Source organism: Carassius auratus, unplaced genomic scaffold (genome assembly GCF_003368295.1).
Source record: "Carassius auratus strain Wakin unplaced genomic scaffold, ASM336829v1 scaf_tig00030267, whole genome shotgun sequence".
NCBI lineage: Eukaryota > Metazoa > Chordata > Actinopteri > Cypriniformes > Cyprinidae > Carassius > Carassius auratus.
In genome coordinates this window covers 187,767-212,104 of record NW_020525839.1, presented here as the reverse complement: position 1 = coordinate 212,104, position 24,338 = coordinate 187,767, and the positions used below count along the sequence as shown (strand labels likewise).

General features: G+C 37.1%; 1 protein-coding gene and 1 pseudogene across 2 annotated transcripts; both read left to right on the top strand.

Moving 5' to 3' along the window:
• LOC113080113 (protein SSUH2 homolog) overlaps positions 1–22,120 on the top strand; it is a 41,256-nt pseudogene extending 19,136 nt beyond the window's left edge.
• On the top strand, positions 7,536–22,120 carry LOC113080112 (protein SSUH2 homolog). Of its 2 annotated transcripts, XM_026252335.1 has the most exons (13): positions 7,536–7,784; positions 7,889–7,944; positions 11,695–11,799; positions 12,105–12,177; positions 13,091–13,220; positions 15,801–15,861; positions 16,041–16,162; positions 17,419–17,481; positions 17,715–17,797; positions 19,491–19,583; positions 21,176–21,281; positions 21,357–21,464; positions 21,668–22,120. In XM_026252335.1, exons 1-13 carry the CDS (start codon positions 7,765–7,767, stop codon positions 21,806–21,808), a joined length of 1,161 nt encoding a protein of 386 aa, XP_026108120.1. In that variant the 5' UTR covers positions 7,536–7,764; the 3' UTR covers positions 21,809–22,120. The 2 variants fall into 2 exon arrangements, with proteins under 2 accessions (XP_026108120.1, XP_026108121.1); XM_026252336.1 differs by lacking the exons at positions 7,536–7,784; positions 7,889–7,944 and adding an exon at positions 10,927–11,399.
• Positions 22,121–24,338: the final 2,218 nt, after the last annotated feature.

Sequence of the window (24,338 nt, the reverse complement as noted above, 5' to 3'; positions counted from 1 at the left end):
AGTGAAGCACTGTAATGAAACCACCGCTCACTGTTCATTAGCATAATATTTGAATCAGATGTAGCTGGGCACATAATTTGTGCTGCTGAGACCTGCAAGAGACCCCGTTAAATTATTGTGTGAATATTGTCCCACTGATAAATACAGTGCAAATAGTTATGTCTCCTTGGATAACAGTGAAGTGGAAATAAATATAGTTAAATTTATGAAATAGTCTGGCCAGTTATACAGCAACACGAGTCAGACGAGTCTGAAGATCTGAGCTGAATTGGGTGAAACATTTAAGTTCTAGTCTGTGTCAATTACTCTCATAATAAATAATAATAATAATGTTAACTGTATTTTCGGTATAAGTTGCATCAGTCCAAAAATACGTCATGACGAGGAAAAAAACATATATAAATCGCACTGGACTATAAGTCGCATTTATTCAGGACCAAGAGAAACATTACCGTCTACAGCCGCGAGAGGGCGCTCTGGGGCAGGCTACAGGAGCACTGAGCAGCATGAGCACTGAGCAGCATAGAGCTAATTTTACTATTTTTATTTCGAAATTTAACTATATTAATTTTTACAATTATTTATTAATGTCACACACACACATACTAGTGCCTTATGACTTAAAAGATGAGAGTAAATGTTACAGACATGGAACTGTTCAGTCTATTATTGATTTTTATTTCCACTTCACTTTTATCCAAGGAGACACAACTATTTACACTGTATTTATCAGTGGGAAAATATTCATACAATTACTACAACCTAGAATAATTTGCAGGTCTCGACAGCACGAATTATGTGCCCAGCTACTATATCTGGACTCAAATATTATGCTAATGAACAGTGAGCGGTGGTTTCATTACAGTGCTTCACTCGCACTGACTCTTATTCTGCCTGAAAGAATAAAAAGACCGAGCTGAAGGCGGAGCGATTCGACCAATCAGATGAAAGCAGCGTTTCACCCCCGCCCACAAGTGCGAATGAAATATTGAAGCCATAAACCAAAATGATCAAAACATACACGGACCAACTGTTTTGTCCATGTTCTCTCACTTGAATCCTCTTCTTGAGATGTAAGTCTCTGACCTTATGTAAGCCCCGCCTTGTTCACGCAGTGATTGACAGGGAGGGAGGGGGCGGAGACGAGATCGGCTCAGAATGCATTTTCAATGTGTACATTGAATTTTGCTACATTCATTGCGGGTCATTGAATGAAAATGCAATCGTAAGTGTCTTGACTGTGAGTGTTAATGCATTTAAGAAAAATAGCATTTGAATGATCATTTTGCCACAGTTTTTGCTTGAACATGTTAGACATATCTAATCGTTTCTGTAATACATTTTAATTTTTATTTTGCAACTTATAAAGCGTTAAAATTAATATTCATTTTACATATTAAAACTGGTGTAGGAAATGGCAAATTAAAATTATGTAATTTCATTTTCATTTCATTTTGCACCAAACGTTGCACAAATGTATTGGAAAATGTAAATGTAAATACAGAAATGCATTGCCATTTTACATATTGCATTGTCATTTTGCATATTACATCCCAAATTGAATAATGCTACCCATATGCTTCCATAATATAGATTCTATCTACACGGTTTAAAATAGGATTTTCTGATATTTATACTACTTATTGCAAATAGTGGCATATATATGCACCTTAGTATTATAGTACATTATAAAATAGTATGCAGTAATAACGTATAGAGTGTAAATTATCATTTTAATTTAGATTATTAAATGGATGCCACCTTATTGGGACAATAAAGCCCACCATTCACCTAGCCTAATCCTACCAGATTATGTATTTTCAACTTTTTTATTATTTCCTCCTTTTTTTTGGAAAATAAATGCCTTTCCGATGTGATATGAGATTTGAAAAGGGAGAAAAGTTTGGTAAAAGGCGGTTTCGAACCCAGGTCAATTGTCTGTCGTGTTGACCATCCCTATCACACGTTTGTGGGTGGAGCTAGTGTAAATAGCCTCTGCCAACCAAGCGACAGCCTTCCGGTCTCTCTAGTGAAGCCTAAACAGAAGTGACTAAAACTGCAATTCATCAACTGGCCGCTAGAGGCTGGCTCCAAAAGGGAGTCAGTCTCATAGACTCCCCTAGTTAAAGTGCTCAACTTTACAGCAGAAAAAAAAACATGTTTACAGCCTGGTTCAAAAAGTGGTTTTGGTCTATAGTTAATTTTGCCCTTCATGACAACTGTGTGTGTGTGGGGGGGGGGGGGGGGGGGTTATAACTCATCCGTTTAAATTATATTAAGCCTTAAAGTTCTGCACAATTAAAGGTGTGGCCACTTGAGTCACAGGTGGATTGCCGCTGCTGTCATCTCCGTCGAGCTAGGTGGGTGTGGTTTCAACAACCAGCTCCCACCTCTTTGCCCATTTTTTTAAGGATTAGGAAGAAGTCTGAATAAATATTTTAAAATGCAGGCTAAGTGTCACTAATTAAACAAGTAGGCTATATATTCAGGTAATGGACAGCCTCTTATACGTATGCTTCTCATAAACAATTAGTCAATATGCATTAGGGCTGCTCTTGACTACAGATTTTTCTGGCCGACTAGAAGTCATTAATTTTAAGCATTAGTTGACTATTTGTCACACTTTTATTAATAAACCATATAAATCATAATAATGAGCCTTTAATTGCCTATAGCCTTATAAGCTATCTAGCGTACGGAAAAATAGACTTGACACAGCGCACCAGCAAATACAATAATTATGAATTTGTTAGGGAAAAACAGCAAGTACACTGCATTAACGTTTTAATTATTTATTAACGTCGTAATTAATTGTTACACTAGTGCTTCTGATTTCTGTTTAAGAGATGATGTCTGCGACAGTGACTAATCTACGCAGCACCTGTATGCATGTTTCATACTTATTACATAATGTGAGAATATTTGTTTTCTGTCTGAATTGGTTCATTTAAAAGTTTCACTCTCTATAAATATAATTTTCATGTCTGTAATAAGGCAAGCATCCACGTAATTTCAAAATGACATGCTCAAGTTCACAGAGACCAAGATGGCAAAAAGCGCATCATGTTTGCTTTTATTATTTTACAAAAGCGCAACATTTCATTGCTATTCTGTTAGTCTTTACAGATACAAAAGATGCATTACTCTTATCCGTATGACCAAAAATGATGTAGTATTTTAAGAGCAAATTATCACAGCAGTGCCTCCGTCTGTCCTGCAGTAGCCCAAGTGCACTACTGTTCAGCTTCCACACACCATACAAAAATGTGAACTTTTTTCTAGGCTAACATTAGATTGAGCTGCCATGTGAAGTTGCTACTACATACATATTTCAGATGATAAACCATATTTGAGGTTGATGAATGTTAGGTGAGCATATGGATGTCCTGCCCAATGTACTATATTACCATATAGACCAGCCATTAACAATTTGTTCGTCACTGACTGAGTGACTTCGCAACACGACAGACTTACAGACAAAAAACTCAAGTTGCCCGAATGGGGCATTGTTTATGCAGCTTAACCATGTACACTGTATATGCCATTTTAATATGTCACCTGACTCAATATGACCAAATGTGAATTACTAAACCTCTTGTAGATTGCATGCATTTTTCTAACTATTGAAGAATATGAAGTATAATCTGTAGTAAATCTATAAACAAAAACAATGTATTAAGATTAATAAAGTCAAAATAAACTGAGTTTTGAAAAAAGACCCCAAACGTGTATTTGCGTTTTCTTTTCATTTTTGTATTTTATTAAAGACTATCTTTCAAAGCCAAACAAGGTTCATGCCTGCCAACACTCGTTAAATACAACCACAAATCAGAAAAAGTTTGGACATTTTGTAAAATGCATTGAAATGAATCTGTGAGTCCCCATGCTAACTGCACACCATTGCTAATGCCAAGATCCCAAGATCTTGCCCAAGATCATCAAGATTGGACAATTGGAAGAAAGTGGCCTGTTCTGATGAATCAAGATTACTGGTTTCATCACGTCGATGGTGATTACGAACAGAGACTATGACACCTGGATGCACTGTGTGGCTGACGGCAGCAGTGTTATGATGAGGGCGATGCTTTTCTGAGACACTTTTGGCCATATTATGCCAATAGCACAATCCCTAACAGCAAGGGCTTAGGTTTGATTTTGGCATTGGTGGGAATGTAACCACACACAACAGACATTTGATTGTTTGATCAGAATTATTGCTTGAGACAATTTAGTATTTGCTGGATATTGGTATGGACATGTGTACCTAGTAAATTATCAATATAATGACAAAAAGTCAACAATAACTCCAGATAAATAATTTTGGTGAATATATCCGCATTCACCATATTCAGTTATTTCCTGCCCAAATTCCAGAAAAGACAGCACACATGATTTGCTGATACTAGAAGCTACAAAAAGATGTATGTGAAAAGTGATAGCTGCTGACTCTAGTCTTTTGAGAGATCAACATCAAATACTGCACTACATATAACTGCATTGTTTGAATACAGGCATACTGATGGAAATGTCAAGTCAAGTCAAGTCACCTTTATTTATATAGCACTTTAAACAAAATACATTGCGTCAAAGCAACTGAACAACATTCATTAGGAAAACAGTGTGTCAATAATGCAAAATGATAGTTAAAGACAGTTCATCATTGAATTCAGTGATGTCATCTCTGTTCAGTTAAATAGTGTCTGTGCATTTATTTGCAATCAAGTCAATGATATCACTTTAGATGAAGTGACCCCAACTAAGCAAGCCAGAGGCGACAGCGACAAGGAACCAAAACTCCCATTGGTGACAGAATGGAGAAAAAAACCTTGGGAGAAACCAGGCTCAGTTGGGGGTCAGTTCTCCTCTGACCAGACGAAACCAGCAGTTCAAATGTGCAACTGTTCAGCTCTCTGTCTTTTCTGTTTGGGCATGATCAAGTTAGGGCATGGTCATGTTCATTCCTCATCCCCAAAAGGACTGGTCTGACAGGCTTGCTGACAGGCTTGAATCATGTGACACTGATGATTGGAGTAATGATTCATCAGCTTTGCACCACAGAAAAATATTATATTTCAAAGTAGCCTATATATTATAACAGAAAGCCATTATTTTAAATGGTAAAACCAGTAATGCTGCTCAATATTACTGTTTTGTTCTGTATTTTTGATCAAATAAATGAAGGCTTGATGAGCAAAAGATATGCAATGTTTAAAACATTAAAATAGCAATGTGTCCAAACTTTTGACCTGTACTGTCTCAGTTTATACCTCATAAATTGTCAAAGAAAAAGTGCTAACTCACTTAGATTTTTCAAATCTTGTTTTTCCTGGCTAGCTAGCTGTATAAAACTAATGTCTCTGAAAACATCAATGTGTTGTATTGCAGAATGCATGCTCAGCACTGCTGAAAGTTCGCGCGATTGTTAAATAGAAAGTAAAACTCGCATGCGCATTCAAAAAGATTTTAATACCCCGCTATTTGAGAGCGACTCCCTGATGCGCGCAAATTAGGCTACATAACTATCTAGGCTGTTATTAGTATGTAGGATATAGTAGGTTGTGTAGCTCTGCATCATGTTTGAAAAAAATTGTCTCATTTGCATTTTGATGAGAGCACTTATTATTCGCAATAATAATAATAATCATTCGTAATGACTAAAAAAAGAACTGCTGTTTTTTTTTTTTTTTGTTATTTATACTGTTTTTATATCTATGTTCAATTTGTGAAAAAGAGTTCAGTTAGGAGTCAAAAGTTCTAGAGGCTTATAATTAATGTACGGTTATAAGGTTTGAAGAGAGAAGCCAGTCAGTTGAACAAAACCTTTTACAGTGCTTGAGTGTTGTTGTTTTTAATGCATATAATAATTTATACTCAGAAAGTAGAACAAAATTTATTAGAAAATTATTGATTTGATAAATTTTCTAGTCATGTATTTGATCATGATAAAAAAAAATTATCGTTAAAATCTAGTCTCACCTTATGTCTTGAGTTAGTAAGAGTGAGAGTGTAAATTGTTCCCTACACATTCACTATGCAACCAGTAAATAAATGACTGATACTAAGAAAGAGCACATATTTCTTTATTGATCTAGTGACTTGATTCTGCTTTCAAAATACATTTCTCCAGTAAAGCATAATGATTGGGGGGGACTCACATAAAGAGCAGCCTAGGGGGCCCTGACCACCTTAATCCGCCCCTGGTTGTACTAGAAATGTACTAGAACAGTAATTTCTTTTGTTTGTAAACGGCTTGTGTGTGAGAGATCATGAAGACTTGAATTTGGTTCATTCAGTACTCAAATGCTAGAACCATCTATGCAATACAGTGGAATAAAGTTTCCAGTTTATGCCCATTAATTCCCATATATTCCCATTAATTCCCAAGGAAAGTTTCCAGTCTTGAAAATTCCAGAATTTTTCAATTCTAGTTTAATAACCCTTCATAATAAGGTTCCATGTGTTAACATTAGTCTACATAACACTAAAAATAAAATAAAAATCTTCTGAAGCACATTTACATTTTTTTGTTTGCTTTGTTTGACTTACAATTGAGGGCAAACAACAAATGATCTTGCTGTTTCAAAGTGTTTTTTTATTTATTTATATTTATATTTTTTTGCCATGCAGTCAAATGTTGACAGGTGAGATGAGTTTTCAGCTGTTGTTTGAATTTTCTAAGTGAAATTGAAAATGTATTAATACATTATCAAAATCAAAAGTTGTATCCATTCATATAATTTAATGGAGCTAACTTTAACTAATAATGAACAGTCGTAGCTAATCTTAAATATGAATAAATTCTTTAACAAATGTATTGCTTAATTATTCAATTAACTGGGAGTTTATTGTTAATCATAATCTATTATGTTCCATATTTGCTATTTCATTAATCATTGGTTCATAATAATAATAAATTTACTGTTTAAATGAAGCCAAAAGATGATAAACAGGTTTACATTGTGAAAATGTAGGCCTATGCCATGTGAAAAATAATCCAAAGAATGCAAATATGTCCAAAACGTCATTCTGTTTACAATCATTTCTATTCAATGTATATATACACGTGAAATCCTGAATACCGAGAATAACTTTAAGAAAGAAAGAAAAAATTAAAGCAGAAAAAAACTCACTTCACTGGTGTAGCTTTGGATGAATGAACAAGTGTAAAACTTGTGACAACTAGCCCCCTTTTGCATCAAGACTACCCTGGATTTACTGTCCATTTCACTGTATCGTGGTGCCACATGCACTATATGTTTCTAAAAGTAGCTACTCCTCACCTAAAGTAGTAAGTAAACCGCACTGGTTTCTCTGTCTGTCTGGTTCCTCGTTTTTGCTTTCATCAGCAGGTGGTTGTTTGTGTAGTAGTCCTACCGTCAAACTACGGAGAACCGAAAGCTCTTTTGCGTTCTTCCGAATAAGTTGCGTTCGTTTTCATAAGATTTGCGAGTTTTGCGAAGTTTGCATATTTTCCCTTTAAAACGCAAATAATTTACCTCACATTGCATTTTTGCAGCATGTCCCTCTAGTGGCTCCGTGTGAAACTGAAACTGCACTTTGTTCTTGAGACGCGCTACGTCTACGAATATTCCAACGTTTACTCATTTTATGTACAATACACGTCTTTGTAGACTGAGCAATAGCTATTTGTTGAGCTTCCCCTGTACTTATGAGTGGGGTAATTTACGAAATAACAATCGCATGACGATTACAGCATAAGGAGACTTGTTCAGGAACTCTCAATTTTACTTCTCATTTTGCAAAATGGAGAGATCGACAGTGGGGTACGTGTTTTTTTATCTAAGTCGTCATAACCGATATTTACATTATTTGTGCTTCGAAAAGTGCCAAAGCTTACTTCATTAAACTTCCTCTGCTTCCTCTGAAGTGATTATGGAGCTAACTACGGCACCGTTAACCCGGATTATGGATCACCAGCACCAGGTCAGAGATGGTTTTGCTGTGAAATGTACATAATCTCAGATTTCCACATGGCGGCACCTCATGACTACTTTTTCAGAGCTAAATTATTAATATTACCAAGTGTCTGCGTAACGGTATTCATAATAACGCTTTTTTTACGTAGGCCTATACGTAGTATTAATATTACTATTAATGTTAGAATTAGTATGCAGTACTTGTTCTAAAAAATTGTACAATTGCAATGCAAGTATCGGCAAAAATACCACAGGTACAGTAATCGTTACTATAGCCTACAGTAGGCCTATTTACAAAATATATAGTATTCTCGAAATGTACAATTATATTCTGGTGTCATGGATCAACTTAAATATAATACATCTAAAAATTGCACTTTATAATTCCAGGCATGCAAAGTCTACTTACAGTACATTATAATGTGAAAAATTATGATAAAATAGCATGTATTTTATTTAACACTTTATTTAACATTAATGAAAATTGACTGAGTGAACAAGAAATAAAACAAATAAATAAATAACATTATGAATCTGAGTAATTTATTATGTATAAAAATATTTGGTTCAATATCAACCCATACATACATCCACATCAATGGAAATATATGCACATCAATGGAAATGTCCTTAGCATCTAGTTATAACAGATTGCATAAATTTGTGTTTGCCTTTTTCTTCATCTTCCTGGAACACACTGCTCTGGGTGTGTGTGTTTACTACTGTGTGTGTGTGCACTTTGATGGGTTTAAAGCAGAGCACAAATTCTGTGTATGGAGCACCATACATGAGCCACACATCACTTCACTTTCAGATATTCTCCCTTGATATTATTTGACACTTTGCTATAAAGTGTAGTGTCCTTGTATAGCAACAGCCAATGAATATTTAGACTCCTAGAATTCTCTCACTGCAATCAGAGCCATTGAGAAACAGATGCAATGTCCCAATGTGCCTACTTATACTATACTAAAGTATTTACTCTTTTGTTTAAGAAAAAGTACACACTTTTGAGTGTGTAGGAGACCAGTAGGCAAGCTTTGAGGCACAGCCTACTGCCACATCTTTAACGGACCACCCTGCCGCAATTACAAACATCCTGTCACTGTAAACTGTTAACTTCCGTATTGAAGAGAAAAGAAGTAGCACGTTGATCTGCCAGCTGTGGGTCTTTATGCCAATAACTCTGTTCAGATTTTTTTGCACAATGATGGATTTAAAAATTAATGGTCAAACAGATGTATAAAAAAGTTCACGTTGTTGCCGATGAAACATAACACAGATAACATAAAATGTTTTTTTTTCTACCATTTTAAATGTTGATTATTAGTATTTCAAACATCTGTAATGTTATGTTTTTAACACCTTTTATTCGTACTTTTAGTTCTCAAGAGAACCCTTTGCCAAAGTGCAATGGACTGTGGGAAATATTAACCATTAAAGTGTGCACACCATTAATATGTTCTCATACTCTTTGGCAGTCAAATGTGACCAGACACTATAAGTATAACTTTAATTAAGTAAGATTAAACAATTGTAGTATATTTTAGTTCAATTCTATTTAGTTAATATTTTGAGGAAATTTTTGGTACTAAATAATATATGCACTAATTATGAATCATGAATGACTATTGTATTTTATTCTAGTGCAGAGGCAAATTAGAGGCATTTGGTGACCGGAAAATAATTTTAATATGTAATACAATTGTTTAACCACTAGATGCCTCTTTGGCTGTTTAACAAATAAATCTTTTTTTTTTTCTTTTTGCAATTAATTTTTTTCTCTTTCAAAAACAAACAAACTTATATACTTAACATCAAACAGAACATAAACAAAAAAGGGGATACATATAACAGATACAATAAAACTTACATGATGTGTTGACTACATGCTAAAAAAAAAAGAGTATCTCCAGTCATACTTGGTTACTTGTATTTTTATTTTTTATGTAGCTATATTTAGAATGGACGGAAGATACCCTGATTGAATATTATCAAACATTCGATTTTATAAGATTCGATTTTTTTATGTTAGATTTAAAACTGTTAATTGCTCACATCCCAGTTATTATTTTGTGATATTCACAAGCATAAAACATTAAGAAATACAAGCAAATACGGAATTTAAGTAATCCAATAATACAAATTATGTTTATAAACACAAAACAAGGCAACCAAATGTATTCAAAGAGACTATTGTATTCTTGGAATGGTCAGTCTTCATTGAAACTCATTAAACCAGTTTTTTTTTTTTTTTTTTACTTTCCGAAAGGACCGGTTCATGGAAAAGAACCGGACTTCCCATCATTGTTCATGATATTAAGCAAAAAGAGTAAACGAAAAAACAATCACTGCTCTTAACGTCTGTAGTTGTAATGTACCCTATGGTGGGCGTGCCCGAGAAGGTTGAAAACCCGAGAAAGATTGCAGAAAGACTAAAAACCTGAAAATATGAAAAAATAGCTACTGGGTATTGTCGTTATCTAACTGAAGTTATGACATAACTCTCCATCTAACGATAAACATAAACCATAAGGCGCTTCATAAAAATAAAATACCACTAGTGGGCAGATTTTCGAGAGGCCAAGTCTAAAAAAACTTGCTCCTTGACACACTTCACATTCCTCTGTTCCTATTGCACACAAGGAGTGTTGCAAATCTGTTTCTCAATGGCTCTGGCTGCAGTCACCTGTCTTCTCTGCTGCTTCGGTTTAAGATAAATTACACAGAACAGGATTCTGTTTGGGACGCAAGTTTTTCAGTATTTTTCCCCTCTCAACACAAATCGCCTTGTTACAATATTCGAAACATGATCGTTGCAAATAAGTGTAGAACATTTTAAATATGCGTTTGTTTGAGCAATCGTCATTCTTTCTACGTAAGTTACTGTAAGTGAACGCTTCAAGATAATGGGGGCGGGGTTTGTGAATCCTGTTACCGTGTGAAATTGTTAAAATGACACTAAAACTGTGCTGAATACATAGCAGTCACTAAGGAAAAACACACAGTGTAATAGTTGTAACAACATTTATTAAGAGCATGAAGAATGTACCAAACTTGTCCCCTTTGTAACGTCACAGTTCGCATCTGACGAATCTGCTGGAAAGTGAAACGCACACATCCCCACAGACAAAGGACATTGACATCCCCCAGTAAACACGATCCCCTGTTAATCCACATCACCGATACTTCCTACATTGTTATATGTCCAAGAACTTGTTAGATTCACTGAGTAAATCACTGAAAGCAGTGTTACTTATTGAAGGAACTAACGTTTCTCCACCCAATTGTCCATTCAGCGCCATCCAATAGGAGCAGCTCTCGGATTATATATAGTATACAGTCCCAAACCATAAATAGGCTATAGTAGACTTAAATCAATAGGCATTAGAGCGCACACTGCTCACCATTGGCTTCAGGGGTCTTACCAAGAACGAGAACCATTTCTTCGAGATCTAAAAAGTAAGTTCCGCAGTATTTCTTTGTGAATAACATTTTTTTTAATAGCGTTTTTTTTTTTTTTTTTTTTTTTGGCTAAGCAGCTGAAGACTAATAACTGGTTATTTATAGGCCATGTTGACCAATCATAAATCGCGATCATTGTTTCAGAAGCTGTGCAGTAAATAAGTAAATGTTTGAACGCATCGTGCCATTTCTGATATATTTTAAGCTGAATTTTATTAATGGCTACTATTTGTCTTTCTTGCACATCCAGTGGAAAACCTACCTAACCAGTTTGTTTTGAATCCCCATTCAGCCATGGCGGCCGCACCCGCAGCAAACATGTACGGACCTTCTGCACCCCCTCCAAACATGTTCGATACTGTCCCAGGATATGAAGGAACTTTGGCTGGCGGAGGCGGTAAGAAGCATGCAAGTTATATCAAACCACAAAGATGCTTAACAAAACACTTCAGCGTGCCAAAATGTGCATATGATGCAATCAAGTCATGACGGATGGAGTTACAAGTTGAAAGCACATAAACGTCACTACAAAACAGTAATTAAAACTGGAAAACGTTTATTCAAGCCAATAGTTTCCGAATAGAGGACATGTTGGCGCAAGTTGCATGTACCAGATTGTCTTGAATGCAACAGTAGAGCTTATAGTATTTTCAGCACAGAAATACATGAATGAGCTTCCTAGTTTTGTCTCTGTTTTCACAGGTGGGTATCTTCCACCTCCCATGCCATCTGTACCAATGCCAGCACCTGAACAGCCCCCCAGCCCAGACTGGCAGTAAGAGCTTTTTATCTATGCAAAAAGCGCTCACCTATGATATGTAGTGTTTATACAAAAATGGCTATTTTTCATTAAAATAACAGTATTTTTAAAACATTGGCGTTAACTTCAGTACAGTAAAAGCTTAGCAAATAAATGTTTTCTTTGCAATTTTGTCAGACAATATACCGTAATTCCTCAAATAAAAGCCTGGGAATTTATTTACCTGAACTGCAGAAGGTAACATGCTTTTATTTGAAGCAGGATTTTATTAGAGGCAGGCCTTTATTTCTACTTCCATCTGTTTGATAAGTAATTGTTTTAAATAAAAGCCATAGCGTTCCAGTGGACAGAGATCATAACATTAGCACAGAATCAGTTCAGAATCAATCACCAAAAGAATCAGTTCGGTTCAGACATGCAGTGAGTCAGTGCTTCACACTGAATCACACATACGTATTATCATCAGCTCCTCGGTTCTTGAATTGGATGCGTTCGACAGAAACTGTTCTCAGTTCAGTGTACTGGTGATACGAAAACCGATGCAACCGGTTTTTGACTCGAACGAGAAACACTCAGGCAGCATTTGTCCGTGTTGACCACGCCCCTGGCCACTATAAGAAGCCCAGCATTTATTTGACTACTGGTTTTTATTTGAGGAATTACGGTATATAGCTATGTACTGTAGCTGCTTTTATATTCCCGTTGTGGGGGGGTCATCATATATTAAGGTTTTTGGCATCAAAAAGTTTGAAAGCTTTATCTCAAATGCATTCTGCTGATTCACCTTATTCTGCACTATGACCTGAATGTTGTGTGTTACTTTACTAAAATGGCTAAAAAGGGTCAGGGAGGTACTGAAAATGTCACAACACACCCTGTTAGACGTGCAAAGTTCACTTACATATTGATATTTTCTCCCTGATATCAGTATACCCTCCATCTCAGAGGACAGGGCACGTGAAGCTTTTGCAGCATATGTCTCCAGCAAGTGCTGCTATAGTTCTGCCCCCGTCAAAGATGGAGTCTTAACCAATATGGAGTCCTTTAATACCTACAGGGTAAGACCTTCAATAAATCATCTACATTATGCTGTTTTCTTCTTTGGTATGTGTTTTCTTTACATATAATGTATAAGACATATAATTTTAAAGGGATAGTTCACTCTCAGATTAAATTGATATGTTTTAGCTTACCTCAAGGACATCCAAGATGCAGGTTTCTTTGTTTCCTCAGTATTTCCCATTTTGATATTTTTAGGTCCAACCGTTCTTGTCTGTGACTCACATAATGGATGTCTATGGTCACCACCTCAAAGAGCATGCAGAGAGGAGTCAAAATTAAACAATTCCCCATCATAAGCACACATTGATGACCTAAGACACGAAACGAGCGGTTTGTGTAAGAAAATGAACAGTATTTATATTGTTTTTACCTCTTGTATACAACCACGTCCAACTGATCTGAGTGCACGAGTGCTTCCCGATGTGACGTGTGCGCGCGCTCTAGCTTTAGTCTGTGCAAGCGCGGAAAGCCCCGGATGTGCTCTCTCGCACATGCACATCACTCATTGTTTTTTTGTTTTGTTTTTTTTATCACTCATTGTTTACCACACGCTACGCCACCAATCTGCACTGTATGAAATAATGCAGTAATTGTAATTAATTAATTTATTTATAATGCACCCTATAATCGTTGCGATTATAATAAAAATACAACACATTACTCACTCTATTGACAGCGTGCCATTGGGTCCCTCTGGCATTGGACGTCGCCTCCAGTTTATACGTGGCATACTAAACACAACGTGCAAAACGCTGGGTCTCAACAGTGGAGAAAACTCAGGATCTTCAGTCAGGCAGGTGTGTGATGCGATACTGTCAATGCCCTCATTGTCGTCTTGTTGTTCCATTCGTGACAACATATGCTCTCCACTTCTGTTGGCATCTCACAACACTTGCTACTAAAACACCACCAATTTTGAAGAGATCTGTCTCTCTGAGGCTTGAAGGCGTGCTGCTGCAGCGGATCGCTCCTGAGTATTCTGGTTCGAATTAATATGGTTGTGAAAAAAATTTGTTGTCTATGGATATATTGAAATGGTCTTCTATTGCAATTTCCTGTATGTCTAAATATGTTTAGATCTTCACAGTGAAAGGTAATACTTCTGAAATCTGTGTAAACCATAGGCAGTAAATGTAAACAATGAGTGATGTACACGTGTGAGAGATCGCTTCCGGCGCTTTCCGCGCTTGCACAGACTAAAGCCAGAGCGTGCGCACGTCACATCAGAAAGCACTCGTGCCCTCAGATCAGTTGGACGTGGTTGTGTACAAGAGGTAGAGACGATATAAATACTGTTCGTTTTCTTACACAAACAGCTCGTTTCGTGTCTTAGGTCATCAATGTGTACTTACGATGGGGAATTGTTTAATTTTGACGACTCTGTGCATGCTCTTTGAGGTGGTGACCATAGACATCCATTATGTGAGTCACAGACAAGAACGGTTGGACCTGAAAATATCAAAATGGGAAATACTGAGGAAACCGAGAAACCTACATCTTGGATGTCCTTGAGGTAAGATAAAACCTATCAAAATTTAATCTGAGAGTGAACTATCCCTTTAAGGCACTGACGAGGATGAGCAGGTTCTTACAGAAATCGCTTGGACCACTCTGAAGCCTAAGCAGTATCGCTTTATATGGGCAAAACAACAAGTTCAAACTCCCCATCACCAGCCTTAAAGAATCCATGGTGATCCCACTAGGTAGTTGCTGCAATACTAGGAGTCTTCAGACCCAACAGTCTCTCAGGCAGGGATTGAGGTCAGGACAGGGCTGAAATGGAAGTTATCTGAGGCCGTGGATGTTGCTGAGTCACATCTGAACAAAAGGCATTGTTGGGCTCCGTGGTTTAAGGAAGACCTGAGCAGCAACACGGCATCATGCTATGGCAAGGCAAGGAGGATGGATAAGAGGTCCCAGCTCCGGGATGAGATCAGAGCATTGCTTGAGGAAGTGCGAGACAGCAGGATTGTTAGGATGCAGCAGAAGGGAGCCTGGACAAGTTGGGAACAAGTAATAGAACGCAAAGTTACTTAGTCCAAGCTCTTGAAATCTAAGCCCTACTGAATAAAATTCTTAATCCAGGCTGTCTATGATGTACTACCAAGCCTGTCCAATCTTTTCTGCTGGGAGAAGATAGAGTGACAAACTTGCCCTCTGTGCCTAAAGAGAGGCACCCAGGAACACATCCTTAGCAGCTGTCTAAGAACCCTGAGTGAGGGGCGCTATCGTAAGTGTCATGACAAAGTTCTGAAGAGCATTGCACAGGGTTCCTCAAATCCAGTCCTAGAGGACCACTGCCCTGCAGAGTTTAGTTCAAACCCTGATCAAACTCCGATACCAACTCAGGAGAGGAGAGCCTTGGGTGGGGTAGTGGTACCTGGACACAAGTTGGTTCTTGATCAATCCCGACTGGGTCACCTGAGCAAGGGTGTCTGATTATTGAAAGACTGGAAACACCTGATGATGCCAAGAAACATCACTGATGATGTGTCCGGAAGCATCAGATGGTGATTGTATGTCAAAACTTGATGTGATATGTACTTGATCGAACTAAATGTTGCTTCTGTTCTCAGTATCGTTTGGAGACGTTCACAGAGTCCAGATCTACTGAATGGAGTCAGGAGCCTTACGCAGGTACCCAGAAGTCTACACAGAAGTTTACACTTCATGCAGTCTTTTGCTTTCATTTACAATGGATACAAATCTGATCTTGTATTCCTGTACTATATTGAAATCTTACATGATGCAAATGCCAGGATGGAAAAAAAATTCTGCATTTGTGACTCATAATCCATAAAATCATAACATTTCAGGTCAGCCTGTGGATGCTGGTCTTCAGCCTGCTCCAGGTCCCTGGCAGATTGCAGCTCAACCTCCGGCCTTCTTTCAAGAGCAGAAGCAGACCATTAAAGTGCCTTTTACTTCCTCAGTCAAGGTTTGACCTTTAACCACATGATCCACAAAAACTAAAGGAGCAGGTCCCATTCGACACACTTTAACCAGTGTTCCGGCAATTGTTTCCGGGTCGCTAGGTTTTGCACTTTCACACTGCCAGTGATTACCTGGGATATGTGCGTGTTTTCACATACAACCCGTAAAGGTCCTGTAATGACACGTGACATCAGGGTGTGACATGTAATGTATGAGTCGAAAATGTTAGGCACGTTATACTTTCACTGAAGCAAGCGAAAGATCTCGGCGTCAGCGCGGAAAGTGAGGAACTAACTGATCTCTGCTTCATTACAGTTTGCACATATTTTTTGCCGTGAACGTTGATCTTCCTTCAAAAAACCTGGATAAAGAGTCGCACGATAATGTGCGTCATCACTACGACACAGCATTAGATCTGAATTTTGTTCACACCGCGGTCATCCCAGGATTGAACACGGCAATGTTACTAGGTCCCCGACCTGGGTTCAATGCCAGAATCAATCCTGGGACGTGTTTGCTTTCACACAGATGGTTCACACAGCATTTCTGCATGAAAACACAACACATTCTAAAAGGTTCTACAGCATTTTATTTAATATTCAAGATCACCAGAACATTCATTTTAATTATTTTAGAGCATTTTAATTATAATTAGAGCAAAACCGTCGTGTTCTGGAAGCATTTTCACATTACGATAGTGAATTTAAAATGATTGCATAAAAACCTTTTAAAGACAGACGTGCCATGAGCTACAGTATGAGGTTGTTTATTGATGGTTTACATATGCTTTTGAAGCCATCAGCCTGCATTATTTTGTATGAAACTTATTTTAGCATACATACTTTTTAAATAATGTTAAAATCCAAAATTTATGGTGAAGAGCTACATTACCCATGATTCTGCAAAGAAATTGTGACATGTAAATTGTACCAAAAAACCACCCTCTCAGATGAAGCACTATGGATGATTTAATAGTCTCTCTGCATTTTCAGAATACTTTGTAATGCTTTGATTTTTACGTCATAGCTGGATTGGTTTGCTTAGATGGCTTATAACTCTTTAACAATGACTTTTAAAAATCCCTAAGGGAATAATGAATAGGAACAAAGAAATATATCTGGAACCAAGGCTGCTTAAAAAGTGTTTTACTTTCTAAAGTACAAATGCCTTTTGGCTTCCTGCAGCAGGTAAACTTGCCAGTAATAGTTATGTTCAATTAGTCGGATCATATTTGAGCATTATATTCTGTTTGCCCCCTAGAACTGTCACTTGTGTCTGGGAAATGGAAGAAGCCCCTGTACCAACTGTGCTGGAGCTGGAAATGTAAGTAAATTTTCTCTAGCACAGACCAAACAAGCTGCATGCCAGGCATTTTATTATCATCAATGAAAAATAAAGCACTTGTGTTGAGTAAACGTATCTCATTGTATGGTGACTGGATAGCAATTCAAATTGAATTGTGCACACAAACCACAGAATGTTTTTTAATTGTTCATCATATGACGTAAACACCCTTATATATGACCTGTTTGTCCTCTATTGTTTTCCATGTGCAGAAAGTCTGTTGGGTGTGTAATGGTTCTGGTAACCGTAGTGGTGAAGACCGCTGCTCGCACTGCAATGGGCGCGGACGTGAAAAGTAAGTCTTTCTATAGCAGTATATACAGTAATGAGGCATTTCTTCAAAACTGGTTTCTCTCTCTAAAAAAAATGGCTTGCTTATCTTAATTGTGACCCTGGACCACAAAACCAGTCATAAAGGTAAATATTTCGAAATTGAGGTTTATACATAATCTTAAACTGAATAAATACGTTTTCCATTGATGTATGGTTTGTTAGGATAGGACAATATTTGGCCGAGATACAACTATTTGAATATCTGGAATCTGGGGCCTGTTCTTCGTACGTCGCTTATTACATCCGAGATCAAATGACACATCCAAGATGATATCATCGTGCTAATCCTGATCCGGCTAATTGGGTTCTTCGAACACACCTGTTGTGTATGATTAGTATCGCTGGATTGAGTTATCTGAGATAATTGCGTGTTCATGTGTTGTCTTAAAAGGGGATATGTATCGTACTCGAAACCATGATCAGCAGTGCAGCGATTGGCTGGTGGCAAGACGGCAATGTAATGACGTCATATAATTTAAAACGACACCTGACGAAAAACTTGACAAATTTCTGGACTTTTATAAGGAAACAGCCAAGCAAACAAAACTACATAAATGTGATAATAGATACATGAGACAGATAATAGATACATGTTTTTATTTTATTAGAATTTTTTTTCATTATTCCCAATTATTTAGATTCACAATTTATAATAGTTGTGCAGTCTTTACATTTTGTATTTCAATGTAGAAATTAATCTATTCATTTCATTTTATATTTGGACAGATTTGTTCATGACCGCATTAATGAAAGTTTCTAAAGGGTCAATATCATGATATCTGCATCTCCTGCGCTCCATCAAGCCACTCTTATAATAGCAGTCATCACTCAAAATAATGCACGACTCTATTATCTGTATAGCATGTGTGTAAGACTCTAATACAATTATGAAGTAATAATTTTATGACAAATAAATATTTCAGTGAGTAAAAGTGGCTGTGTCTATAGTAGGTTGTTATGGACTACACAACATTTTTATATTATTTTAAAAAAATGTTTTTAATGATTATTATTTTAAATTATTGTCCCTGGATCAGTACGATACTCTTGTAATAAAGTAGCGGTGGTAGCAGGCATATTTTGAGTATCAGTTCTGGTTGAAAAGAAGCGATCTAATCCTGTTTACATGAAATAAGCTGCTCCCGAGCAGGTTTAAGCTTACGGACCTGTTGCTATGACAGCAGCTCCGGGATGAGCTTCGAAGAACCAAATGATCCAAGATCACGCCAAATCATCAACATTCAAATCCAGCTAACTGAATTAGCGACGTACGAAGAACGGGCCCCTGATGCTGCAAAAAAGTCAAAATATTGAGAAAATCGCTTTTAAAGTTGTCCAAATGAAGTTCTTAGCAATGCATATTGCTAATTAAAAATAAAATGTTATATATTTACAATAGGAACTTGACTAAATATCTTCATGGAACAAAATATCATGACAAAATATCTTAATATCATAATGATTTTTGGCATAAAATAAATATCTATAATTTTGGCCAATACAGTGTATTTTTGATTATTGCTGCAAATACATTTACAATATTTTTAATTTATTGTATTTGTATAACTTTTGTGGGTTGAGTTCAGATTAAATCCTGCAGGGGGCTTCAGTGGTTGGGTATTTTTCTGAGTTTTGACTTGTTTGGTGTGTTTCAGCTGTACTTCATGTAGCGGCAGCGGCTCCTCCCAGTGTACCACCTGTCATGGAAAGAGACAGCTGCTCGTCTTCATCAACCTGATTGTTAAATGGTATGATCTGTATGATATAACATATGTGTTTGCTAAGGCAGGCATGGCTGTTTACTATATTAACTAGCTCCTCAGTCACTCTTTGTGCTATACAGTGCTCTTCACTAATATTGACACCCTTGGTAAATATGAGCAAAGGTGGCTGTGAAAATAAATCTGCATTGTATATCCTTTTGATTCTTCATTTAAAAAAAAAAAATCACAAAATATCTAACACATCATTAAAGTAAAACAATTGAAAGTGAAGGGGGGTCTCATAATTAAATAATAGTTTTTCTCCAATACATGTTGGCCAAAATTATTGGCACCGCTAGAAATTATTTTGAGTAAAAGGAGCATGAAATTGTACAGCCATTCCTGTTCCACATGTTTATAAATATGAGGAACAAAAGGCCAAATACTTCTTAATCATCCATCACACGGAGTAAAACCAAAGAATATAGTTCTGATATCCAGAACATGATTTTTGAGCTTCACAAAATAGAAATTGGCACAGATTGGTTGAGATTTGGGGTCAGAAAACCAAAAAAAAAAAAAAACATATATCAAACAACCCCTAAATCACATGTTGTTCGGGAGGGTTTCAAGGAAAAATTCTCCTTGCTCATCCAAAAACAAACTGGAATATTCAGTTGTCAGACATGACTGGAACTTCAAATGGCACTGGCTTCTACGGTCGGACGAAAAGCTTTTGAGCAGCAAACCCACCAGATAAGTTTAGTACGAATGGGGATAAAAAGTACCCCATATCCAGAGTTAAGTATACTGCTGGATCTTTAATGTTGTGGGCCTGCTTTTCTGCTGGAGGTCCTGGACCTCATGTTCAGATACATGGCATCATGGATTCAGTCAGATACTTAAAGATAAAAAATCTAAACCTGACTGCTTCCGTTAGAAGTCTTCTAATGGGCCGTAGTTGGATATTCCATCAGGACAATAATCCAAAACAAATATTAAAATCAACACAAAAATGGGTCTCTGAGTGCAAAAGAAGCTTCTGCCATGGCCGTCCCAGTGCTCTGACGTGAGCCCTGTAGAAAATGAGTGAGGTGAACCGAAAAGAAGCACCACCATCATGGAGCTGGGAATCTGAAGGATCTGGAGAGATTCTGCATGAAGGAATGGTCTCCGATCTCTTATCAGGTGTTGTCCAAACTCTTCAGGCATTATAGGAGAAAACTCAGGGCCTTGGGAAAAGGATGTTGAAATAATTGGCCAATGTGAACCACAGAAAACATTTATTTCACATTGAGACCCCCCCCCCCCACTTTCAATTGTTTTTACATGTTTGTGAATTATTTATTTATTTATTTTTTTTAAAAGATCAAAAAGATAAATAATGCAGATTTATTTTCACAGCTGCCTTTGCTTATTTACCTATGGTGCCAATATTAGTGGAGGGCACTTTATATATGATTCCTGCAGTTTGAGATGTTTGTGGTTCTGTTTCTAAGCCATCATACTCGTAGACTTACATTTATATATTAAATAAAATTATTTCTAAAATTATTATCATTATTTATTTCATGAAAATCAAAAAGTCTTTCAAACTGAACTGTCTCATTCATAAAGATATTTTTGGACTGTTTCAGGAGCATAGAGAAGGATGATTTCGTAGCACAAGATTCAAGTGGTCTGAAAGTGGAAAAACTGCAGGAGGTTTCGGGGAAAGAGCTCTTTAAAGACTCCCAGTATATGGTACGAACATACAAATTTCAACGAACCTCTCACTATATGTATGGTATGTTCATCAGATGGTTCTGTTTACTGTAGGTCTATCCAGTGAGGGGCTTTCCAGATGTTTCTGTTGCACAAGCTTCTGAGCGTTTAATAAGAGAACATCAGGGGAAATATGCCCAAACATCCCGCATTTTACAACAGGTACCACTGTCTTCATATGTTTATGTGCTTCCAGACCTTTTTATATTTTCATTTTTATCACTTTAGTATTACCATTCATAGTTTTCAATTATAATTTGTATATAAAAAAAACTATGTAAATGACAAACTGTGCTATATCATTTCCAGTCTGTAACTAGAGACAACCATCACGCTGAACCTTTCTGTAATGTGATCTGTTTCAGAGGCAGACGATCGAGCTCATTCCCATAACCAAAGTGAACTACAGGTGGAAAGGAAAGCCTAATTTTTACTATGTGTATGGAAATGAGTTTAAAGTGAACGCTGATGACTATCCTGCCACCTGCTGCTGTTCTGTCATGTAACATCAAATACACCTGACCTGACCAGTATAAGTACAATATAAATATCCATTAAGATGAACAAGTGTAATGTATTTGGGCTTGATCAATATACATCCTATATATCCCAGAATCATGACATGTTTAGATGAAAGACACAAAAAACTAAAGCTGCCTGAATGGGGCATTGTATATGCAGCTTAATCATTTACACTGTATGTAACATTTTATATCACCTGACTCAATATGACCAAATGTGGATTACTAACCCTCTTGTAGATTGCATGCATTTTTCTAACTATTGAAGAATGTGAACTATAGTCTATAGTAAATCTTTTTTTTTAAAAACCCAATGTATTAAGTTTAATAAAGTCATGAGAAAACACCCCAAAACTTTTCCCATTGTATTTGATTTTTGTTTTTTGTTTTTAAGACTAGACATTCAAAACCAAACCAGGTTCATACTTGCCAACACTCATTAAACAAAATCACAAATCAGAAGAAGTTTGGACATTGGAGTCCCCATGCTAACTGCACACCATCGCTAACACAATATGAAATGGGCCCAAGATCAAGATCAGACAGTGGATGATTGGAAGAAACTAAAGTGGCCTGTTCTGACGAATCAAGATTCCTGGTTTCATCACGTCGATAGCTGGTACGGTGATTACGAACAGAGACTATGACACCTGGATGCACTGTGTGGCTGACGGCAGCGGTGTTATGATGTGGGCCATGTTTTTCTGAGACATTTTTGGCCATATTATGCCAATAGCACAATCCCTAACAGCAAGGGCTTTGATTTTGGCATTTGTAGGAATGTAACCACAGACAACAGACATTTGATTGTTTGATCAGAATTATTGCTTGGGACAATTTAGTATTTGCTGGATATCGGTAGGGACATGTAATAGCTTCCCTACTAAATGATCTATACAGGTCCTTCTCAAAAAATTAGCATATTGTGATAAAAGTTCATTATTTTCCATAATGTAATGATAAAAATGAAACTTTCATATATTTTAGATTAATGGCACACCAACTGAAATATTTCAGGTCTTTTATTGTTTTAATACTGATGATTTTGGCATACAGCTCATGAAAACCCAAAATTCCTATCTCAAAAGATTTGCATATTTCATCTGACCAATAAAAGAAAAAGTGTTTTTAATACAAAAAAAGTCAACGTTCAAATAATTATGTTCAGTTATGCACTCAATACTTGGTCGGGAATCCTTTTGCAGAAATGACTGCTTCAATGCGGCGTGGCATGGAGGCAATCAGCCTGTGGCACTGCTGAGGTGTTATGGAGGCCCAGGATGCTTCGATAGTGGCCTTAAAGGTGCTGTAGGGAACTTTTGTAAAAAAAAATATTTTTTACATATTTATTAAACCTGTCATTATGTCCTGACAGTAGAATATGAGACAGATAATCTGTGAAAAAAATCAAGCTCCTCTGGCTCCTCCCAGTGGTCCTATTGCCATTTGCAGAAACTACCCGGAACATTTGTACAAGGAACTTTTTTTACCAGGAACTTTTTTCCCCCCAGACCTGTTGCTTTCTGCGTTTCCACCGCGGTGTGAAGTACCGGGGTAGATTAGGCAAATAGACTGGTGACGTAGGTCTGCGTGCGTTTCTCAATAAAAAGTACCGCTGATTAAAAAAAATAAAAAAAAATTACACTGATTTTGGACGTGCATCATCGGTAGGTACTTAGTTCAGACTTTGTGCATTCGACTTGGGAGTGTGATGTCCTTGACTACGCAAGTCAGGTAAATCTATAAACAGCAGCGTACTTGATAACTTCAGTCATCAACTCCAGATAAATAGTTTTGGTGAATATGTCAACATTCACTATATTCAGTCATTTCCTGTCCAAACTCCAGAAAAGACAGCACAGCAGATTTGCTCATTCTAGAGGCTATAAAAAGATGTATATGTGAAAAGTGATAACTGACATTAAATAAATACTGTAATCGTGTATGTTTCGACGTGGAAAGCAGTTCGGAATGGAAATATTGATATTTTATTTGTTAACAACATCCATACGGGATCACGAATCATTTGAGTCAGTTCGGGGGTTCAAAGAGGATTCGCTAATCATTTGAGTCAGTTTGGGGATCGCGAATCATTTGAATCAGTTCGGGAGTTCGTAGCGGGTTCGCGAATCATTTGAATCAGTTCGGGGATCGCGAATCATTTGAATCAGTTCGGGAGTTCGGAGGGCTTCGCGGATCATTTGAGTCAGTTCTTGAGTTAAAAGCGGGTTCGCGAATCATTTGAGTCAGTGGGAGTTCGGAGCGGGTTCGCGAATCATTTGAGTCAGTTCGGGAGTTCGGAGCGGGTTCGCGAATCATTTGAGTCAGTTCGGGAGTTCGTAGCGGGTTCGCGAATCATTTGAGTCAGTTTCGGGAGTTCGTAGCGGGTTCGCGAATCATTTGAGTCAGTTCGGGAGTTCAAAGCGGGTTCGCGAATCATTTGAGTCAGTTTGGGAGTTCGGAGCAGGTTCGCGAATCATTTGAGCCAGTTTGGGGTTCGCGAATCATTTGAGTC